Below are 17,406 nucleotides of genomic sequence, written 5' to 3'. Positions count from 1 at the left end.
AGCGGGGCGGGGCGGGGCGGGGCGGGGCGGGGCTCGCTCCGTCTCCCGGCGCGGGCCCGCCCCAACGCCCGCGCGGTGGGTGGGCTCACCTGGCGCAGGGGCGGGCGCCTGGGAGTGCTGTCCCCTGAGGACCGCCAGCGGCTTGCGAGGCCCCCGCTTGTCAGCGAGGCGACTGGAGTGCTGCCTGGGCCGGCCCGATCCACTCTCAGGTTGGGGGGCTTCTTTGCAGCAAAATCGCCACCTTCCGGTTTTGCCCACTTTTTAATGAGTAACCTCCGGCCTGAGACTATTGCAAAAGCATTTCTTTACCACGTGGGGCTTGGGGAGGGGCGGACCTTGGAAATCTTAAAATTCTTACCAATGGCCCCAAAAGTCTTTAAATTCATTCATTCATTCTACAAGTATTTATTGAGCGCTTAACTTATACCAGGCACTACTCTAGAGCCTGAGTCTCCTCCTTTAATTGAAGCAAGAGATAAGACAGTTACTGCCTTCAAGGAGTTCGGAGTCTAGGAGTCTAGTGTCACTGGCTGGCCAAAGGAGAAAGTTGCAGTATGCGAAATACGGGCTATATGAGAGCTGTGTATGAGGCAATGCTAATGACAGAAAGAAAGGAAGTGCCACTGGTAAGGGAAGGCTTCCAAGAGGATGGAGACTGTGCTGTATAGGGAAGACTGGGTAGAGTTCAGGCCTAGGGGTTAAAAGGCTTTTTAGGTAGAACATTGTACAAAGACATGGAGACAAGAAAGAACTGGTCTGTTTCTGGAAGATGTAAGTATTAAGGTAGGGCTAGAATTTGAGAACCAGAGGAAGAAGCAAGGCTTAAGGTTAGAGAGGGTAGGAACTGGAGATCCCTTAAGCAATTTTGATGTATTGGATGTCCTTTTAGAAGGACCACTCAGGCATCTTCCTGGAGGGTAACTGGAGTATTGCAACAGTTCAGGAACGGATAATGAACTAAAGCAGTGGCTGCTGGGCTGGAAAGAGGGGATGGCATCTAAAGATGTAGTTTGGTGTCAATTGGAAAATTCATAATGGATGTGGGGTTTGAAGGAAAAGGGAGGCATTGAGAATGAGCCCCAGGCTTCTAGCTAAGGTGAGGAGAGATGGTGGTGACATGAAAAAGAGCAGTTTTGGAGAAAATATGAGTTCAGTTTGGAACATGTTTGAGGCAGCTGAGGATAATACTCCCACAGCTCAGCAGAATAGTCTGGGCCGGGGATACAGATTTAAGAATTGTTGTGCAATCTGCCAGCATGGATGACATCTCCCTGAAAGAGCAAGGAAAGGACCGAGGGCTGAACCCTGAGATAGAGCATTTAAGAGGATGGTGGAGGAAGACTCAGAAGGGTGGCCAGAGAAGTACAAGGAGCCAGGACAGCAGGGTCACAGAAGCCAAGGGGAGTCAAATTTCAAGAAGGAAAGAGTAGAGAGTCATGGAGAGGTGAAGCAAGTACAAGGACCAAGAAATGCCCATTGTATTTGGTAACTAGTACAATTTAGAAAAGCAGTTTGAGCAGAACAAGAGCCAGATCAAGGTGGACTGAGGAATGAATCAGAGATGACAAAGTGGATATAGGTAACTTGGGACTGTTTCAGGATATTTGGCTATAAGAAAACAAGATAGGTAGTCATGGAGAATCACACAGTAATGGGAGGAACACTTATGGAAGGGAGACCTTACAAGGAAAAGAGATCACTGAGATAGGTGTTAACAAAGAAGATGCAAACTCCCCAAGTCTGCATCACTTTTAGTTATTTTATATTTTGGGGTTCTATGTAAGTATCTCAAAACTTAAATATCCAGAAGAGACTCACTTTAGCCCAGAGAAAGGAGATTTATCGCTTGTCAGATGGGAGAAGGAAGGATATGTGCAAATATAGGTAAGTGTGTAGGTGGGGTGGGGATAAAGAACTTCAAGTTCAATTGCCTTAATTTTCCCTTTGATGCAGATGACAATCATTGTATGAGAAAGGAGGGTGGGAAGGGATCCTGAGGAGTGAGTGCTTAGACCAGTTGCTCTGGGGGTAGAAGAAGACACTGAGCAAGGATACACAGAAGGAATATTGGGCAGCAGTGAAGGTCCAGGTAAGTTTATAGGCTCTTTGTTTTTAGTTGCCCCAGTTTTGGGTTGTGTAGTTTTCTCCATCTCAGAAGCTTTGAGGTATGAGCAGAGAAGATAGGTGGGGGTATCCTCTAAAAGGGGGATTGGAAAGGTGGTTGTGGTAAATGACCTTGGGACAAGAGAATTGAGCTGTTGGCAAGGGAGAAATGGTGACACACTGGGTAGGGAAGGAATTCTTGCTGGGACAAAGGTGATGGTCTGGGTAAAAAATGAAGAGAACAAGATACCATTTTTTGTTAAAAATTACAAACCATGTAGATATCCACCAACAGTGGAATGGTGGAATGAATTATAGGGTAAATATATGAAAATTTTTATATATTTTAATGAAGTCAGTCCATGTATATTGACATAAAAAAGATCTCCAGGATATTATTGTCAAGTGGGAAAACATAAAACCAACCTTGTATGTAAATCTATAGGAAAACATCTGGAAGGATATACACCACACTGTCCAACGCCATTACATGAATGGAACGGAGTGAGGTTGGGGAGGGATAAAGAAGATTTCCAACAACACAGAGTCATCATTGAATGTATTTTATTTTAAAGGCATCTATGTACACCAAATAAATACACACTGGGGTTTGTGCAGTTTGGTTTATCTTCCACTCTGGCATGCAACATTCTGGCAGATGTGAGTGGGCAGGCCAGGTGCCCCTTGTGGTGACCCTGGCTCTGTAGTGAAGGTGGGGAGCAAGAAGAGGATGAGGAGGGTGTAGTGTGAAGCTTCTGGTGAAGGTCTGTGTGTGTGTTATTTCTTATTTGTGTAAGTAAATTATATTTCCCTTACATGTTGCTAAAGAGAAGGCTGCTCCCTTGGTGTCACCTCTCTCCTCATCTGTCCTATGCCTTCACATTTTCTTATGTGTTTTTAAATCATTTGGTGACAACATTACATAAAAAAACCTGGGTTCTTAGGTGCCCTTCTGGCAGATATTAGCCTAAGTCCACAGGACCACAGGTACCTTTCTTTTTCTCCAACTGGACCTGAGACAGTGTGGCTCATCCACCCCACCCTTTCCCTCTTCTCTCTGAGTTGCAGGTTTAGTGTAGAGGAGCCAGATTGGACCCCCTTCCTCAGAACAGTGGTTTTCCAACTACTCTATAGAATTCTCAGGGTCTCTTAGGACTGTTCAAGGGCTCCTCAACAAATGAAGCATTTTCCACTAAAAAAAAAAAAAAAGAAAGATGCAAACTGCCCAGATCTGCATTACTTTTGCTTTTTATATCAGGGTTCTATGTAAGATTTATTTTGAAAAATGGTTGAAAATCACCACTTTGGATTTATTTCACACCCCTCTGATATTTTTTTCCCTGCCTTTCTCCTTAACTGCTCAAAAGGGCCCAATAGGTAAAGGGGCCAGGGCCTCTTTCCCTTGAAGGACTCTGTATGCACCTGGCCCTCCCACTGAGCTTTCTTTCTTGCCTTAGAAGAAGCTGGGTGATAGGATGCCCTGCTGCTGGAGGATCCTGGTCTTCCATTCTAGATAATACTGGACATCAGGACACCAGATTTTCTTTCTTGGTTTGGACTAGCTGGGGACCTCCATTCCTACAGCTACCTGGAAAACCACCTTAGCACCATGTGGAAGGAAAGGACCATCTGAAACTAAAACAATAGTCCTCTTAACTATGGAGGGGGGCATATGGGCTGAGAATGGCTGGGGGAAAAGCCATCCAGGTTGATCCCTGGGGCTCCCCCACCTCTAGAAAGTCGGCCTTGCCCCTTTCTTTAAAGTGCACTTAATACTAGATGGGGATGTGAGAGAAGAAACTTTATGGGGAAAAAATTTTGTATATTGGGAAAAAAATCAGTTTGAAAGGAAAGGCAACTAGAGAGAGAGATTTTGTCAATGAACGAGAAGCCCCCAAACCTAAAGGGAGGAACATGCAACCCAATATGGGACAGAGAAAGGAATGCAGCTCATTGCTTCAACCTGAGGGCACTGTGATAAAATATACTTAGGAATTCTCCAGCCTGTTTACCCCCAAACCCAAGGAATCAATCACCTTTCACTACACTTGTCTGTAACTATCACCATGGACAGATGCGCAGCCATTTGAAAGACCGTTGGCAGGGGTCTGCCTCCTCAGTTTTTTGAAATATTGTTAATTAACTCTGGTCATGAGCTCTAGGGTAGAGAATATCAAAAGGAGCTTTGAAGAGAAAGGGAAATGGTTCCTTGAACAAGCCATGTTTTCAGTCCAGGGTAAAATAGGAAGAGGGAGGCAAAAGATAGACTTTGTAGGGCAGAGGTAAACACCTGCAATCCCTGGATTCAGGTGAGGGGTGTATGAAGAAAATCATATGTCTAATTTAGCAGCCCTTCCATCTTACCGTCCCCTGTACTCTATGTGAAAGAGGAAGGAGGAAGAGTCTGTTTCTCTGTCTTATGATGCTAAGACATTCTTCTGCTTAAGGCTTTGTGTGTGTGCATGTGTGTGTCTGTGTCTGTGTGTGTGTTTGAAGGATCACAGCCCTCTAGCTCCTGTTTTTTCTTTTGTCATCTCCGTGACCTCTACTCAGTGACTAACACCACTCAGTGTGAGACACAAATATATGAGAGAGGAAGAAACATTTGCCCTCCTCCCTGTTGCTCCAAACAAGGAAGGCAGGGCAGCCTATGCTTAGAAATTGCTAAATACATCATCAGATACTTAGAGTGAGACAGAGAGAAGAGACATAGCAGCAGCTTTTGATATATAGATACAGAGTACAAAGAGATACAGAGTGAGTAAGAGAAGACATCAAACGTAGTACAGTCGAACAACAGGGGTTAGGGAGGGAGTTAGTATCAGAGACCACGGGTTTGCAGCATGCTGAAAGAAGAGGCCTCAGGCCATCTTAGAAACTGGGAAAGAAAGAGAAAGAGGGTGTGAGGAACCAGCTTGTAGCTCAGTCTTTGAACAGGACCAGGTGGCATCTGCACACACTGTGCTTTACAGTCCTGTTCCTTTAATACCAACAACCAGACCCCCCCAACCCCTGGTCCTCCATCCCAGCCCTTCCCTGGCTTCTCTTCCGCATTCATGTTCTCTGCTTCTCAGGCTTTGCTGTCTGTGCGTGCCTGGCCAGCTGTCCTGGGAAACCCCTGGAGAGGGCTCAGCTTGGATGCAGCCCAGTAAGAGATTGGCTGTGTTCTCTGATTTCTAGATCTCCAAGGATCCAAAGTGGACAGTAAAACAGGATCCCAGTGACCAATTCTGGGCCCTAAAGCAACCCTGCCAAGAAGCCTGGTGACACACAAGAACCAAGAAGGTGCCCGTGCTGCTAGAGGAGAGGACCTGGGGACAGAGGAGGAAAAGGGGAGACTTTTCCACCTCCACTGAGCAAGATGGGAGGGAAGTGCTGATGCTTCAGTTAGAGGGACAAAAAGTTAGACTTCACGGGCATTACCTAAAGCTTACTGGTGGCATATACAGGTAAGAGGATAGGACGCAGGTGCAGGAGTAAATCAAACATCGCCTTTACTGGAGATGTCTTAGTTCAGAAAATACCTATCCAACCAAAATTATCTGAGGGTGGAGGTGGAGAGAGGTCTGAGACGCTCTCCCAGGTGCTCCCAAAATTTATGGTCTGCAACCTGCATATGGCTCTAGATCTACAGCAGCCGAGTTTACTTCTTTGGACGCATGGCAGTGACCCCTAGTGGCAGAAAGGCAGTAGTAGCTACCACCACAGAGGTAGCTACTATAGCCAGAGGGAAAGCCTAAGGTGCTAGAGACAGGTCAGTGTCCAGATCACGTGGCGTGGCACAGAAGTAGCCCCCAGCAGGGAAAGCAGGAGATGAGGGGTAATTATATAGCAAAAGTTTTGAGATGGTTAAAAAAAAAAAGAAGCAGGAGAACCAAAGAGGCTGTGGACAAGAAAGGAGGCAACCTGAGGCTGGTTGGCAGAGGCGGCCTGAAGCTACCTGAAAGTGCAGGTACGTAGCAGTTGGTGTGGGAGATTAGCTGGCTGCTGTCTCTTGGTGGAGAGGGAAAAGCTTGGCCTGGTCCTCAGCCTCGTAGCCGCATGGGAGGTCGCTCCTGCAGGAAGAGACCCACCACAATCAGCTACATATAAATGAGAGTGTTTCTGCCATGGTCACTTCGCTCTGGCAGCATTCCTGCGAGATGATGAAGGGCAGGGACTATCTGCATTACAGGCATACAGGGAAACTCAGGGCCAGAGATGTAAGTGACTTGCCCAAGGTCACAAGGTTTGCAAAGGTAGGAGAGAAACCCGGGTCATTAGATGTCTGTGATATTTTCCCCCAGACCCAATAACTGGAATGGGAAGAAGCCACAGATGGGACTGAAGGAGGGGACAGTGTCCTGCACTGAGGCAAGGGGATGACTGGATCTCCGGGACAACACAGTGATGGCAAGAATGATTCTCATTTCCTCCTTCCTCTCCCAAAGATTCCAGGGAACTTCTAAGTAGGGCTCAAGGGACATTTAATCATTTCTTCTGGTCCCACCCAGAGAACCCAAGGGTCCTGGGGACTGGTTTACCTATTGTCATTGATATCTGTGGCATTTCCTGAAGAGATCATCATTGAGAATACAGGAAGTGAAGAAGAAAAAAGGACAATGGGCATTAGAAACAGTCTCCCCAAACCCCATCCCATCCTAATCCCTTAGAGAAAATGGTAAACTTTGGAATGTTACCCTCAGCTACCTCAACTGCATCATTGTTTTGTTTGAGAAAAAGCCTCCCAGACCCCTCACTAAGGAAAGGAAAAGGGGACAGGAAGTAAGGAATGGGATAGGCATGTAATAGGAGGAATCCATTTTAGGAGAGTCTGAGAGCTAAAGGAATGGATTGCAATGCTTGTATTATAGATACAGTGTCACTTTTTTGTTTTTGTACAACCCTGTCACCCAGGCTAGAGTGCAGTGGCCTGTTCATAGCTCACTGCAGTCTTGAACTACTGGGTTTGATGATCCTCCTGCCTTGGCCTCCTGAATAGCTGAGACTACAGGTATGAACCACCATGTCCGGCTAATTTTTTTTTTTTAGAGATGAGATAGGGTTTCACTATGTTGCCTAGGCTAGTCTTGAACTCCTGGCCTCAAGGTATCCTCTCACCTCAGCCTCCCATAGTGCTAGGATTACAGGCATAAGCCACAGTACCCAGCCTCTCTCCCTTTTTCTCTCTCTTTTTTTTTTTTTTAAGAGACAGGGTCTTGCTATGTTACCTAGGCTAGAGTGCAGTGACTGTTCACAGGTTCTCTGCCACAGCTCACTGCAGCCTCAAACTCCTGGGCCCAAGCAGTCCTCCTGTCTCTGCCTCCTGAGTAGCTGGGACTACAGGTGCATGCCACCATGCCAGGCCATATGTATCTTTTTTCTTTTTTTTTTCTTCTCCTATCATCAGTCCTGGCCTATACATGTGTCGTTTTATTTGAAGCCTTGGCACCCTAGGAAGGCTCAGTTAGTAGTTTTTGTAAAGCAGGGTCACTTACTTTTCTTATGCCTCAACTTTCCCTGGGGATCCCAAAGGCTGGATTACCCATTTCTTCCACTCACCATTGTCCATGTTGGCCTTCTGGTAGGAAGCCAAGGGGCCCCCAGAAGATGCGGCTCCACTGCTGGTACAGGAGTTAGAAAAGCTGGAGGGGGAAGAGGAGAGAGATGCAGCCTCTGGCACCCTCACTCTTCTAAGGACCACTGATCCACACTCACCCTCAGTGATAGTCCCATACGCCCCTCCCCATCCCCAGAGAGCAAAGGTCAACAAACATGGCTGCAGGCTGGGAGGGCAGATGCCCACCTTCTAATATTAGGTGTAAAGCTGAGAAAGGGTCAGAAATGAAGCTACCTAAGAAAATAATTAAGCCTCAGCCAATGATTGACCTGATCCTATGCCTTCTAGGGTCCAGCAAGCCTTGGGTTGGGGATCCAGCCAACACCTGTGGTCACTCACTACATATCTGAGGTGGAGCTAGGTGTGGGCTGCAGGTACAAATTCTGGTAGTTCTGGAAGAGGCTGTTGGTATAACTGATGCACTCAGGGCTCCGGGTGCCATAGGGGTTGGTGGGTGAAGACGCAGGGTAGTGGCCAGGCCGCACAGGTTTGGCTGTGGTAAAGAAAAGAAATGACTGTGAGGAACCTGCAGTTGCTCTGGTCCCTGAGGTCATGTAGCTGGGGTTGAACTGAATTGCCTGTAAGGTAGTCACTTTTTAATTTTTTTGTGGGCAGAAATAAGGTTGGGGAAGGGTAAGAAGCAATAATCTGGTTGCTTGGTACTTGGGAACTTGCTGAATTTGCTCCTGGAGGTCATCCCACCTGCCTACTGACGTCCACTCACCAATCTGGGCAGAATGGCCCCGCTTGCCGGAGCTCTTGTAGCGAACGGCCTCCTTGATGCGGTCCACCTCCTGCTGGTAGCGGCGCTTGTCCTTCATGGCTCCCTCTTTGGCCTCCTTCAGTGCACCCTCCAGGGCCTTAACTCTCTCAGCCGTAGCCCTAAGTCGTTTTTCCAATTTAGGAAGCTCACAGCGCAGATCTGCATTGTCACGTACCAGCTATGGGGTGAGCCGGGGGGAAGAAGCCGAAAGAAAGGTGAGTGACCAAAGATAGTCACCGGTGGAGGGTAGGAGAAAGGGGTGAGGAGAGAGAACAAAGAAAAATCAAGAGTCAGAGAAGAGGAGACCATATTGTTTCCACAGAACGCCTCATTCCCTTTATGTAATATGCTCTTCTGTCCAGTTCTTTCCTTCTCCCTGAGCAAAACGTGGTCAGGCATTAAAAAGTTACATAATCTTTTCCAGGCAGCAAAACCTGCCATCTCCACTGCAGCCCAGAACTCTTGTGACAGTGTCCTGTCCCAATCTCCGTCTGGCCTAGACATTGCCCTCCCCCGCACCTCCCAGCTTATGCCAGATCAACAGCCCCAGGGAGTGACCATGGGGATGAGGCACCCCTTCCCTGGAGGGGGCTCTGTGGGCATGCACAGGAGGGCGGGGCGGGAAAGCACAGTAGCAGTGTGGAGGGTGATGTGGCATCGCAGGTCAGGCACAGAGCGGAGCAGGAGCAGAAGCTGGAATTCAGGCACACACAGACACAGACACACGGCACCCCATAGGAAGGAAAGAAAATGTTTGAGGTCTCACAAACATTTGTGCTCATTACCTTCACATTCAAGGACTTCCTGGGCTGCCCTCCCCCATTTAAATTAAGCTAAGGTGTGGTAGCAACCATCTTGCAGCCAGAAAAGACTTCCTGATCCTTTTACAGGGTTCTACACAAGGACTGGGGGCAGCACAGATTGGGAAAGGAGCAGGGCCTTGGAAGACAGCAGGTGAATCGGCACAGCAGGGAACGCTGGGGGTAGCAGGCAGAGCTGGAACCCTTCGGTGAAGCTTTCCTTGGGACAATTTATGGATAATAAGCAGTGTTTTGCTAAGATAGTTGTTTAGCTTAACTGGTAATAGGGCTATAGCCTGGGCTACTAAGATTCTGTTAACTGAGAAGAGTTTCTCTCTCTCTCCTTTTCCTTTCCAGTCTTGTGTCTGCTGAGGTAGGAAATTGTAGTGAGTTCTCTATCCTATAGGTGAGTAGTTTTTGGTCTTTGGGACTTAGAACAGAGGCAGAGAGGATTCAGTGAGGGAAAAGGAAACAGCATGTAGTGGTGGCGTTTTGTTTTGTTTTTTAAAAAACAACAACAATATAATATGCATTTGGATAGAGAGGGAAGGTGGACACACAGGGATGGAAACAGAATGGCAGGCTGGGCAAGATGGCTCATGCCTGTAATCCTAGCACTCTGGGAGGCCGAGGAGGGTGGATCATTTGAGCTCAGGAGTTCGAAACCAGCCTGAGCAAAAAGGATACCCCATCTCTACTAAAAATAGAAAGAAATTAATTGGCCAACTAAAAAATTAGCCATGCATGGTGGTGCATGCCTATAGTCCCAGCTACTCGGGAGGCTGAAGCAGAAGGATTGCTCGAGCCCAGGAGTTTGAGGTTGCTGTGAGCTAGGCTGACTCCACGGCACTCTAGCCCAGACAACAGAGTGAGACTCTGTCTCAAAGAAAAAAAAAAAAAAAGAAAGAAAAAAGAAATAGAATGGCAGAATTGATTACAAATGTGTCCTAGCTGTCTTCTAACTTCTCTGTAATGTTGTTACTGTTTCATAATAAAGAAAAGAAAAAAAGATAGTAATAAAACCCTCTGCAGACCCAAATAAAATAAATGAACCTTGCAGATTATCACTGAGCCATAGGTTTGGAATTCATTACAAAAAAAACAAAGATGTATTGAGTATTTACTATATAGGCTGAGCATTACACACTGGGAGGAAAAGAAGTTTAAGTTCTAGGCTAGTGAGAATATGAGTTTAAATGAAATTTTAAGGTGGATGTGAAAGGAAAGGAATGAAATATAGGTTACAGTTTCTTTTATGAATCAAGTAAGAGCCAGTTGACAGACTGTTGAGCCTGTCTTCAAGGCTCAGCTATCTGGTGCTAGTGAGAGTGTTCCTGCTCTGTGTACACCAAACATTTCCTGTCCTGACTCCTGTGGACTGCCCTTCTACGTCCCCACCCCATACCTTTGAAACCCAGTCATCCAACTAAGGAACAGCAGCAGCAAGGAGGGGGACAGACAGAGAGGCAGCAACTTAATACACAGGATTTTGCACTGGCCCCAACAAGAGGCTGGTTGGGCCATCTTGAGGACATCATTGAATGTCCTGCATGCCTGCCCCAGGCCTAGGCATATGCAGTTCTCTCCCAGAGAGAAAGCCCAATGCCCTTGCTTCTTATTGTCTCCCTGCCTTGCATTTCTGGTTAAAGTCTGACCAGTCTTCCTCCTGTGTAGATACAGCCCCACACCTTTGTCGGTGTCAAACCCTCCCCCCAAGGTAGGCCTGGGGAATTCCACTTGAAGTGGGTTAGAAACTTTGAGAAGGGAAAACAGACATAAAACAAAGACCAAGGTAAAAGTGGGACCAAATATTGTATAAAGAAGGGATTAGTAAGGAAAGTAGAAGAGAACAGTAAGGAAGACATGCAACTAGATTTTCCTGAATCCAAGGGGCTGCCAAGAATTGGGGTATCCTAGGTACCTGGCCTCAAAAGTTCTCTTCACCGTTTTTCCAGACTCTTACCTGTTTGTGAACCTTTGTAAGCTGTTCCAGGTTGTTCTCAAGAAAGGAAATCTTCTGCTTTTGGGAGTGAATCCCCCCACTGTCCTCGGGCTCCATTTCTGCACTCTGATTAGAGATGGAGGGAAAGATGTGGCTGTCCCAAGGTGAAACAGGTCCCACCCAGACCAGACCAAGCCAGCCTCACTGGGGGCACCAGGGGCTGGAGAAACCTGAAGAAAGGAGGAGAATTTGGGGCTGGTAAGACCCCAAGAATGGCACTCACTTTCTTGACTCGAGTCGTGACGTCTTGAACGAACAGCTTGCGAAGGTTGTGGAGGGTCTGGAGTTCCCGGGCCTAGAAGGAATGATGAAAAATTGGGGAGGGCCAGATACCAGGTCAGTCTTCTCTATTCAACATTATTAGAACCTTCAGTCTCTATACCCAAGTGAGTCACTCATCCTTTAGGAAAAAAAAATGTGTCCTGATTATGTCACAGACTGACTGCAGAAGGGCAGGAGGAATAGGGTTAGGAAGAAATCAGCAGGAGGAAATGAAGCCCTCCCAACCCTGTTAACTCCGCACAGAAGGAAACCACTCACAACTGTCTCCTCCAGACCCTTGAGGTCCTGCTTGGACTGCTCATGTCGCTCGTACAGAAATCTGCAGCAAGAGAAATTAGGAGAGCATGGGAAACAGAAGAATCCTTCAGGACTTTCCTTCTTCCCTTTTTTCCCCTCCATTTTTTATCTCTATTTTATTATTATTCTGCCTCCATTTTTTATCTCTATTATTATATATTATACAAGTTACTCATGTTTACTGTGCAAAAATTAGGAAAGAATTTTAAAAAGACATAAAGCCAGTTTTTATAAAAAGCTATGATTCTACTATTTACAGATCAAACCACCACTACTCTTCTGGTATCTTTCCAGACTATTTTTTCTGTGCAGATATATGTATATCCATGTGTGTATTTTTATGGGATCATACCATTCACATTCTTTCATAAACTGCTTTCTACACTTAATAGAACATCTCAAGGGTTTCTTTCCGCATCGGCTAACGCTCAGCAGTGGTCTTGCTGATCTCGGTTTTTTCCCTGCCCCACCCCATCATATTTGCTCCTGTGGGTCATCATATCACCGCTAGGTGTGCGTCCCGCCTCTGCAAGTGTGTCCAAGTAGCAGTTCTGAGCCTATGTAGTTCCAATTTGCAGGCAAACCAGTCACTCACGTCAGCTCCTGGAGTTTGGTGCTCTTCTCGTGTTCTTCATTCTTCAGCTTCTCATAGTCAGCCTGGAGCTTCTCCAGCTCTAACTGGAGCTTCTGATTCAGGCTACAGAGGGTCAGGAGATATTGGAGAGAGAGAAAAAAGATGTTAACGGTGTTGGGGGAGTGGGCGGAGAAGACCAGCTCCTCAAACATTTTCCCTCTTCTCTACAAGTGAGTCCAGTTAGAATTGATGTGTCCATCTTCAGACACCAGGGCCAGACTCAGGCCATTGTTTCCATAAAGAGCAAGGAACCCTGAGCTCTCTAATCATAAGGGCCTCTACGATAGAAACTAGTCCTTATTCCTTGTATTTCCTGAAGCTGGGCTGCAAAGCTGTGGCATTGCTGAGGGCATGACACACGAAGTGAAAAAATCAGACCCAGAGGGAACATGTGAGTGGGCACAGCAAGGTGAAAGGGCTGGTGGAGACTGGAGCCACCCTTACTCTTTGAGCTCGTCGATGGTCTTCTGCTTCTCATTGATCTCATCCCGGAGCCGGGCCAGCTGCCGGTGATGGGCCTCCCGGTGACTCTCCATCTGCAGCTCCAGGGCCTTCTGCGAACAACCCCACCCCATGCTCAAAGCCAGACTCCCAGACAGGAGCTCTGCCAGTGCCAGCCCAGCCCTTGCCCCGCCAGGCCCATGTTGTTCCCCACACCTTCCCCACTTGCCTTCACTTCATCTGCATCCTGTGTGTCTGGCTCCTTGTCCTTGAGGGCCACTTCATGCACAGTTTCTGTGGGAAAGGGGAAGACAGCTTACATCAAACCTACATCTTTCAGAAAGAACTTTATGTTGTGACCAGAGCTCCAGGCAGGGCAGAGGAGGGGCCCACAGGGATGTTCTTCTGGGTTAGGACAATCCAAATGATATAGCGGGGACAGAGAACAATAGAGGGTGTATGGTTCATGTCAAATGGGTGACGTGCAAAAGCTTGGCTGGAGAGCATGTGAACTGGCGTCCATGATTTCAGCATTAGCTTTGGGGTGATTTCATTTGATATTTGTGACTTTTCCACCCTGTACCCTCTGGGGTCTCAGATCCCAGAATGAGTGGGATGGAGGTAATAGGAGGCCTTACCCTGGGCCTGGAGCTTGGCCAGCTCATCACTGAGGGAGTCATAGGACTCTTCTAGGTGCCGCTTCTTTAGCTCCACACTCTGCATGTATTCTGTGAGCGAGCGGATCTTGGCCTCATGCTGGTGGGAGATGGTTGGCAAGAGGAAGAAGGCAGATGAAGTGAAGTCCACAGCTCTAGGCAGCATGGCCCTCCATAAATTCCAGCTCTCCTCGCAAGCCCTCCCTCCAGCTATGCTTCCCACAAGGATGCAGGGTCGGGGGCCACTCCTCTGGAGGCTCTTCCTTTAGACCCCATCAGCTCAGAGGGCAGCAGCCCCCAAGCCTTCACGTCTTTGGCCTGGATCCCCCACCCCAAACCACCCCAGCTCTTCTATCCTTGATTTCAGTTGATCCCTAGGACTCTGACATAAAGGTGGGTGTTCGGAGTTTCATCCATAAGCCCAGAGCAGCCTTCTTTCTCCCACAGCACCCAAAGGCTCTCAACCTCAGGCACTTACCTGGGAGATGAGGAGCTGGCAAGATGAGAGCTCCCGCCCAGTCACTTCCATCTTGCGATGACATTCCACCTGGAGGTTCTCCAGCTGCCGGCACCGCTTGACCACAGACTTGACTTCTGATTTTATTTTGCTGATGTAAAGTCGGGCCACAGTGAACTCCTCCTCGATGGCCCCACTGATCTCCACGGGCTGAGGGTGGGCAAAGGAGGAAGAGATGCTTCTCTGTTGTGAGGAAGCCTTTATCCATCCCTTCCACCTTCTGTCTGCCTCTGCACACACCACATACACAGGGACTAAAGTGGGGCAGGTATTTTTCTGAACAACCTTTAGTGGCTATCCCCTGGCATTTCACATTAAGGCCCTCTGTCTGCATTTAAAAATCCAATTCCAACAGTCCCTCTCTTATATATTAACCTTATAAAGCAATATCATTTTCTTTTGTAATCAAACTGATTGATCACCCAGATTACTCTCACTTCCACAGATTTGCACATGTCACTCTTAACTCTGCGCCCCCACCTCTAACTCCTGCTACAAGCACGTGTGGACTGCTTCCTTATTCAGTTAGAATGTGTCTCTTCAGTAGAGTCTTCCCAAGCCTCTACTTGTCTTCCTGGGTCTGGTTTGAAGGCATGTTTCTGGGCTCTTTGGCCTGCCTTTGTCAGTGTCTCCAAGGGCCTGAATTGTCCCACCTTGCATCTCCCAGCAGTGTCCAGAAGGAAAGTGGCCTAAACAAGACTGCTGTCTCTCCCCACTCACCAGCTTAATCTCCCCGTTGCCCACGATGACACTGAACTCGCTCAGGTCCTTCATCAGCCCGTTCAGCACCTCAGCAATTCGTTTTCGCTGGTGGCCACTGACCTCCTGTAGCCGCTGCAACTCAGACTCCAGGGATAGCATGGTGGCCTGGGGACAGCCCCTCAGGTCATTCTCATCACCATCCTCCTGCTCCCCTCCCTAGCCAAGGCAGAGGCCTCTCCCTTCATGCATGGCCCTGACGGCTGCTATAAAGAGAACACAGGCCCTGCAGAAGGGTCTGGAAGACAGAGGGGTCAGGAGGGCAGACAGCACTGACAGGGTGGGACAGGGTCTCATGACGTACTGAACAGCAGTGCCGAGGTGCAAACACGTACAGGCCTGGAAGGAAGCCCAGGTCCCCTTGGACACAGAGGACGTTCTGAGGTCGGGGAGCTCCTGCACTCGCACGCCACTTACCACCTTCTGAGACAGCTCATCCACCAGCAGCTGGTTCTGCTGGCTCTTTTCCTCCACCTCCTGGGACTTCTGGTCGTAGTTCACTGCCAGCTCCTCCAGGGCCTGCAGCACTTCCTTCACCTCATCCTTGGCGGCGTCGTTCTCCGACTGCAGGTGGCTCAGCTCCCGCTGGACCTTCTCATTGTCTCCTCGGGTGGACACTAGCAGCTTCAAGGGAGAGGAGGGGCTAGTGAGGGAGCTCGCTGCCAGTGATCACTCCTCCCGCTCCTGAGCCCAGGGAGGCTGAGTCCCGCACCCAGAGCAGAGTCAAGAGGAAGTGGGCTTTGGGCTTCAGAGAAATACAGTGACAGAATTTGTGTCAGACTCCAAATTTTGTGCTCTAAGAAAAGCCCCCATGAAGTTCCCAGGCTTCTTCGGTTTGGAGGAGTGCGGAGCCCCTAAGCAGAATGCCCTTCTTCCAGCTGATTTTTAAAAGGTCTTTTCTGTGCCTTTTCCCTTCTGTGCCTTTCTGTCCCCTGCCCTCCCTCCTCACCTCTTCCTGGTCCAGCATCTGCTGCTTGAGCTTCTCTATGAGCTGGCTCTGCTGGTTGATCTCATCATCCTGTGGGAGGCGAGGGGAGACACAGGTGAAGGGTTTGGGGGTAGAGGGAGGATCCCGATGAAAGCCCAGAGAGTTTAACCACTTCGGTACCAGTGTCGACTATAGTTGACAGCCACAGATGAACACACACAGCCAAGCGTCGACTATAGTTGATAGCCACAGATGAATGCGCACAGCGACTTTAGCCGACAGTGATATGAAGGTGCACAGCCAAGCATCAACTTTAGTCAACAGCCAAAAGCTTTTACTTTTACAGCTTTTATCTCTGCAGTTGCAGCGTGTATGCCTAGCTAATAAGTTACTACGAATCTGTGACCTTTTAACAAGTCTTTAGTAGGAGTTATTATAGTTATTTTCCTAAAGCTGCCTGTAAAGTAAAACAAGCTTTCAGTGCTTTAAAGCTTTCCTCATCACACAAGAGCAAAACGAATTCATCATCAATGCACAGCACACTATCGTGCGGACTATGAGTGCCGGCTATGGGCAAGGTTTCATGGCCGGTGAGCGCGGTATCGAAGTGGTTAAGCTTTGAGTTAGAAACCCCACATCCTCAAAGGTCTTTTCCTCAGCTTCTTTCCTCAACTCCTGCCCTCACCTTTAAATTTCTTTCCTTCTAGAAGTTGGTATGACCTTGACAATAAACAGCAAAATGCTTTAAGTGTTTGTTTAAATTCTAGGTCTAAAATGTTTTAAACATAGAACCCCTACTCCATTCTAATCAAATCATTCAAAAGCAAAGTCTTATGCACAAGAGGCAAAAGAAAATCTTTTCAGAGTTGTTTGTTATAAAAACAAGCAAAAAACCCAGAAAAACTAGAAGCCCTATAGTAAGTGACTGGTTTAATACATTTTGACAACCAGATTCTTAGGCAGCCATTTAAAAATACTTATATGAAGAATGGTTAATGAAGTGGGAAACTGCTCACAATAGAATGCTGAATGAAAAAATCAGTTGCAAAATTACATATACAGGCCGGGCGCTGTGGCTCACGCCTGTAATCCTAGCTCTTGGGAGGCCGAGGCGGGCGGATTGCTCAAGGTCAGGAGTTCAAAACCAGCCTGAGCAAGAGCGAGACCCCGTCTCTACTATAAATAGAAAGAAATCAATTGGCCAACTGATATATATATAAAAAATTAGCCGGGCATGGTGGCGCATGCCTGTAGTCCCAGCTACTCGGGAGGCTGAGGCAGAAGGATCGCTCGAGCCCAGGAGTCTAAGGTTGCTGTGAGCTAGGCTGACGCCACGGCACTCACTCTAGCCTGGGCAACAAAGCGAGACTCTGTCTCAAAAGAAAAAAAAAAAAAATTAAAAAAAAAAAAATTACATATACAGTATATCTCAATTGTATTCTATATGCCCGGAGAAAAGCAAAATGTTAGCAGTGTTATCTCCAAATGGTGGATGATTTTAATTTTCTTCTATATATTTTTATGTATTTTTCCATATTTTCTTTTTTTTTTTTTTTTTTTGAGACAGAGTCTCGCTTTGTTGCCCAGGCTAGAGTGAGTGCCGTGGCGTCAGCCTAGCTCACAGC

At 47.6% G+C, this 17,406-nt stretch overlaps 1 protein-coding gene across 1 annotated transcript in view; it reads right to left on the bottom strand.

Moving 5' to 3' along the window:
• Positions 1-2,650: 2,650 nt before the first annotated feature.
• KIF5A (kinesin family member 5A) overlaps positions 2,651-17,406 on the bottom strand; it is a 35,492-nt gene continuing 20,736 nt past the window's right edge. Inside the window, exons 13-29 of the mRNA XM_020287506.2 lie at positions 15,803-15,871; positions 15,271-15,477; positions 14,815-14,961; positions 14,056-14,244; positions 13,560-13,677; positions 13,151-13,215; positions 12,925-13,034; positions 12,442-12,543; positions 11,808-11,868; positions 11,491-11,562; positions 11,229-11,333; positions 8,427-8,643; positions 8,042-8,195; positions 7,645-7,727; positions 6,627-6,654; positions 6,044-6,158; positions 2,651-4,981 (exon numbers count right to left, since the gene is read on the bottom strand). Coding sequence (XP_020143095.2) covers positions 6,080-6,158; positions 6,627-6,654; positions 7,645-7,727; positions 8,042-8,195; positions 8,427-8,643; positions 11,229-11,333; positions 11,491-11,562; positions 11,808-11,868; positions 12,442-12,543; positions 12,925-13,034; positions 13,151-13,215; positions 13,560-13,677; positions 14,056-14,244; positions 14,815-14,961; positions 15,271-15,477; positions 15,803-15,871 — 1,806 coding nt within the window. The 3' untranslated portion in view covers positions 2,651-4,981; positions 6,044-6,079. The remainder of the gene's footprint in view (positions 4,982-6,043; positions 6,159-6,626; positions 6,655-7,644; positions 7,728-8,041; positions 8,196-8,426; positions 8,644-11,228; positions 11,334-11,490; positions 11,563-11,807; positions 11,869-12,441; positions 12,544-12,924; positions 13,035-13,150; positions 13,216-13,559; positions 13,678-14,055; positions 14,245-14,814; positions 14,962-15,270; positions 15,478-15,802; positions 15,872-17,406) is intronic.

This window comes from Microcebus murinus, chromosome 10 (assembly GCF_040939455.1).
Source record: "Microcebus murinus isolate Inina chromosome 10, M.murinus_Inina_mat1.0, whole genome shotgun sequence".
Taxonomy (NCBI): Eukaryota; Metazoa; Chordata; class Mammalia; order Primates; family Cheirogaleidae; genus Microcebus; species Microcebus murinus.
The sequence above is the reverse complement of the archived record's forward strand: the minus strand, read 5'-3'. Positions and strand labels throughout refer to the sequence as shown.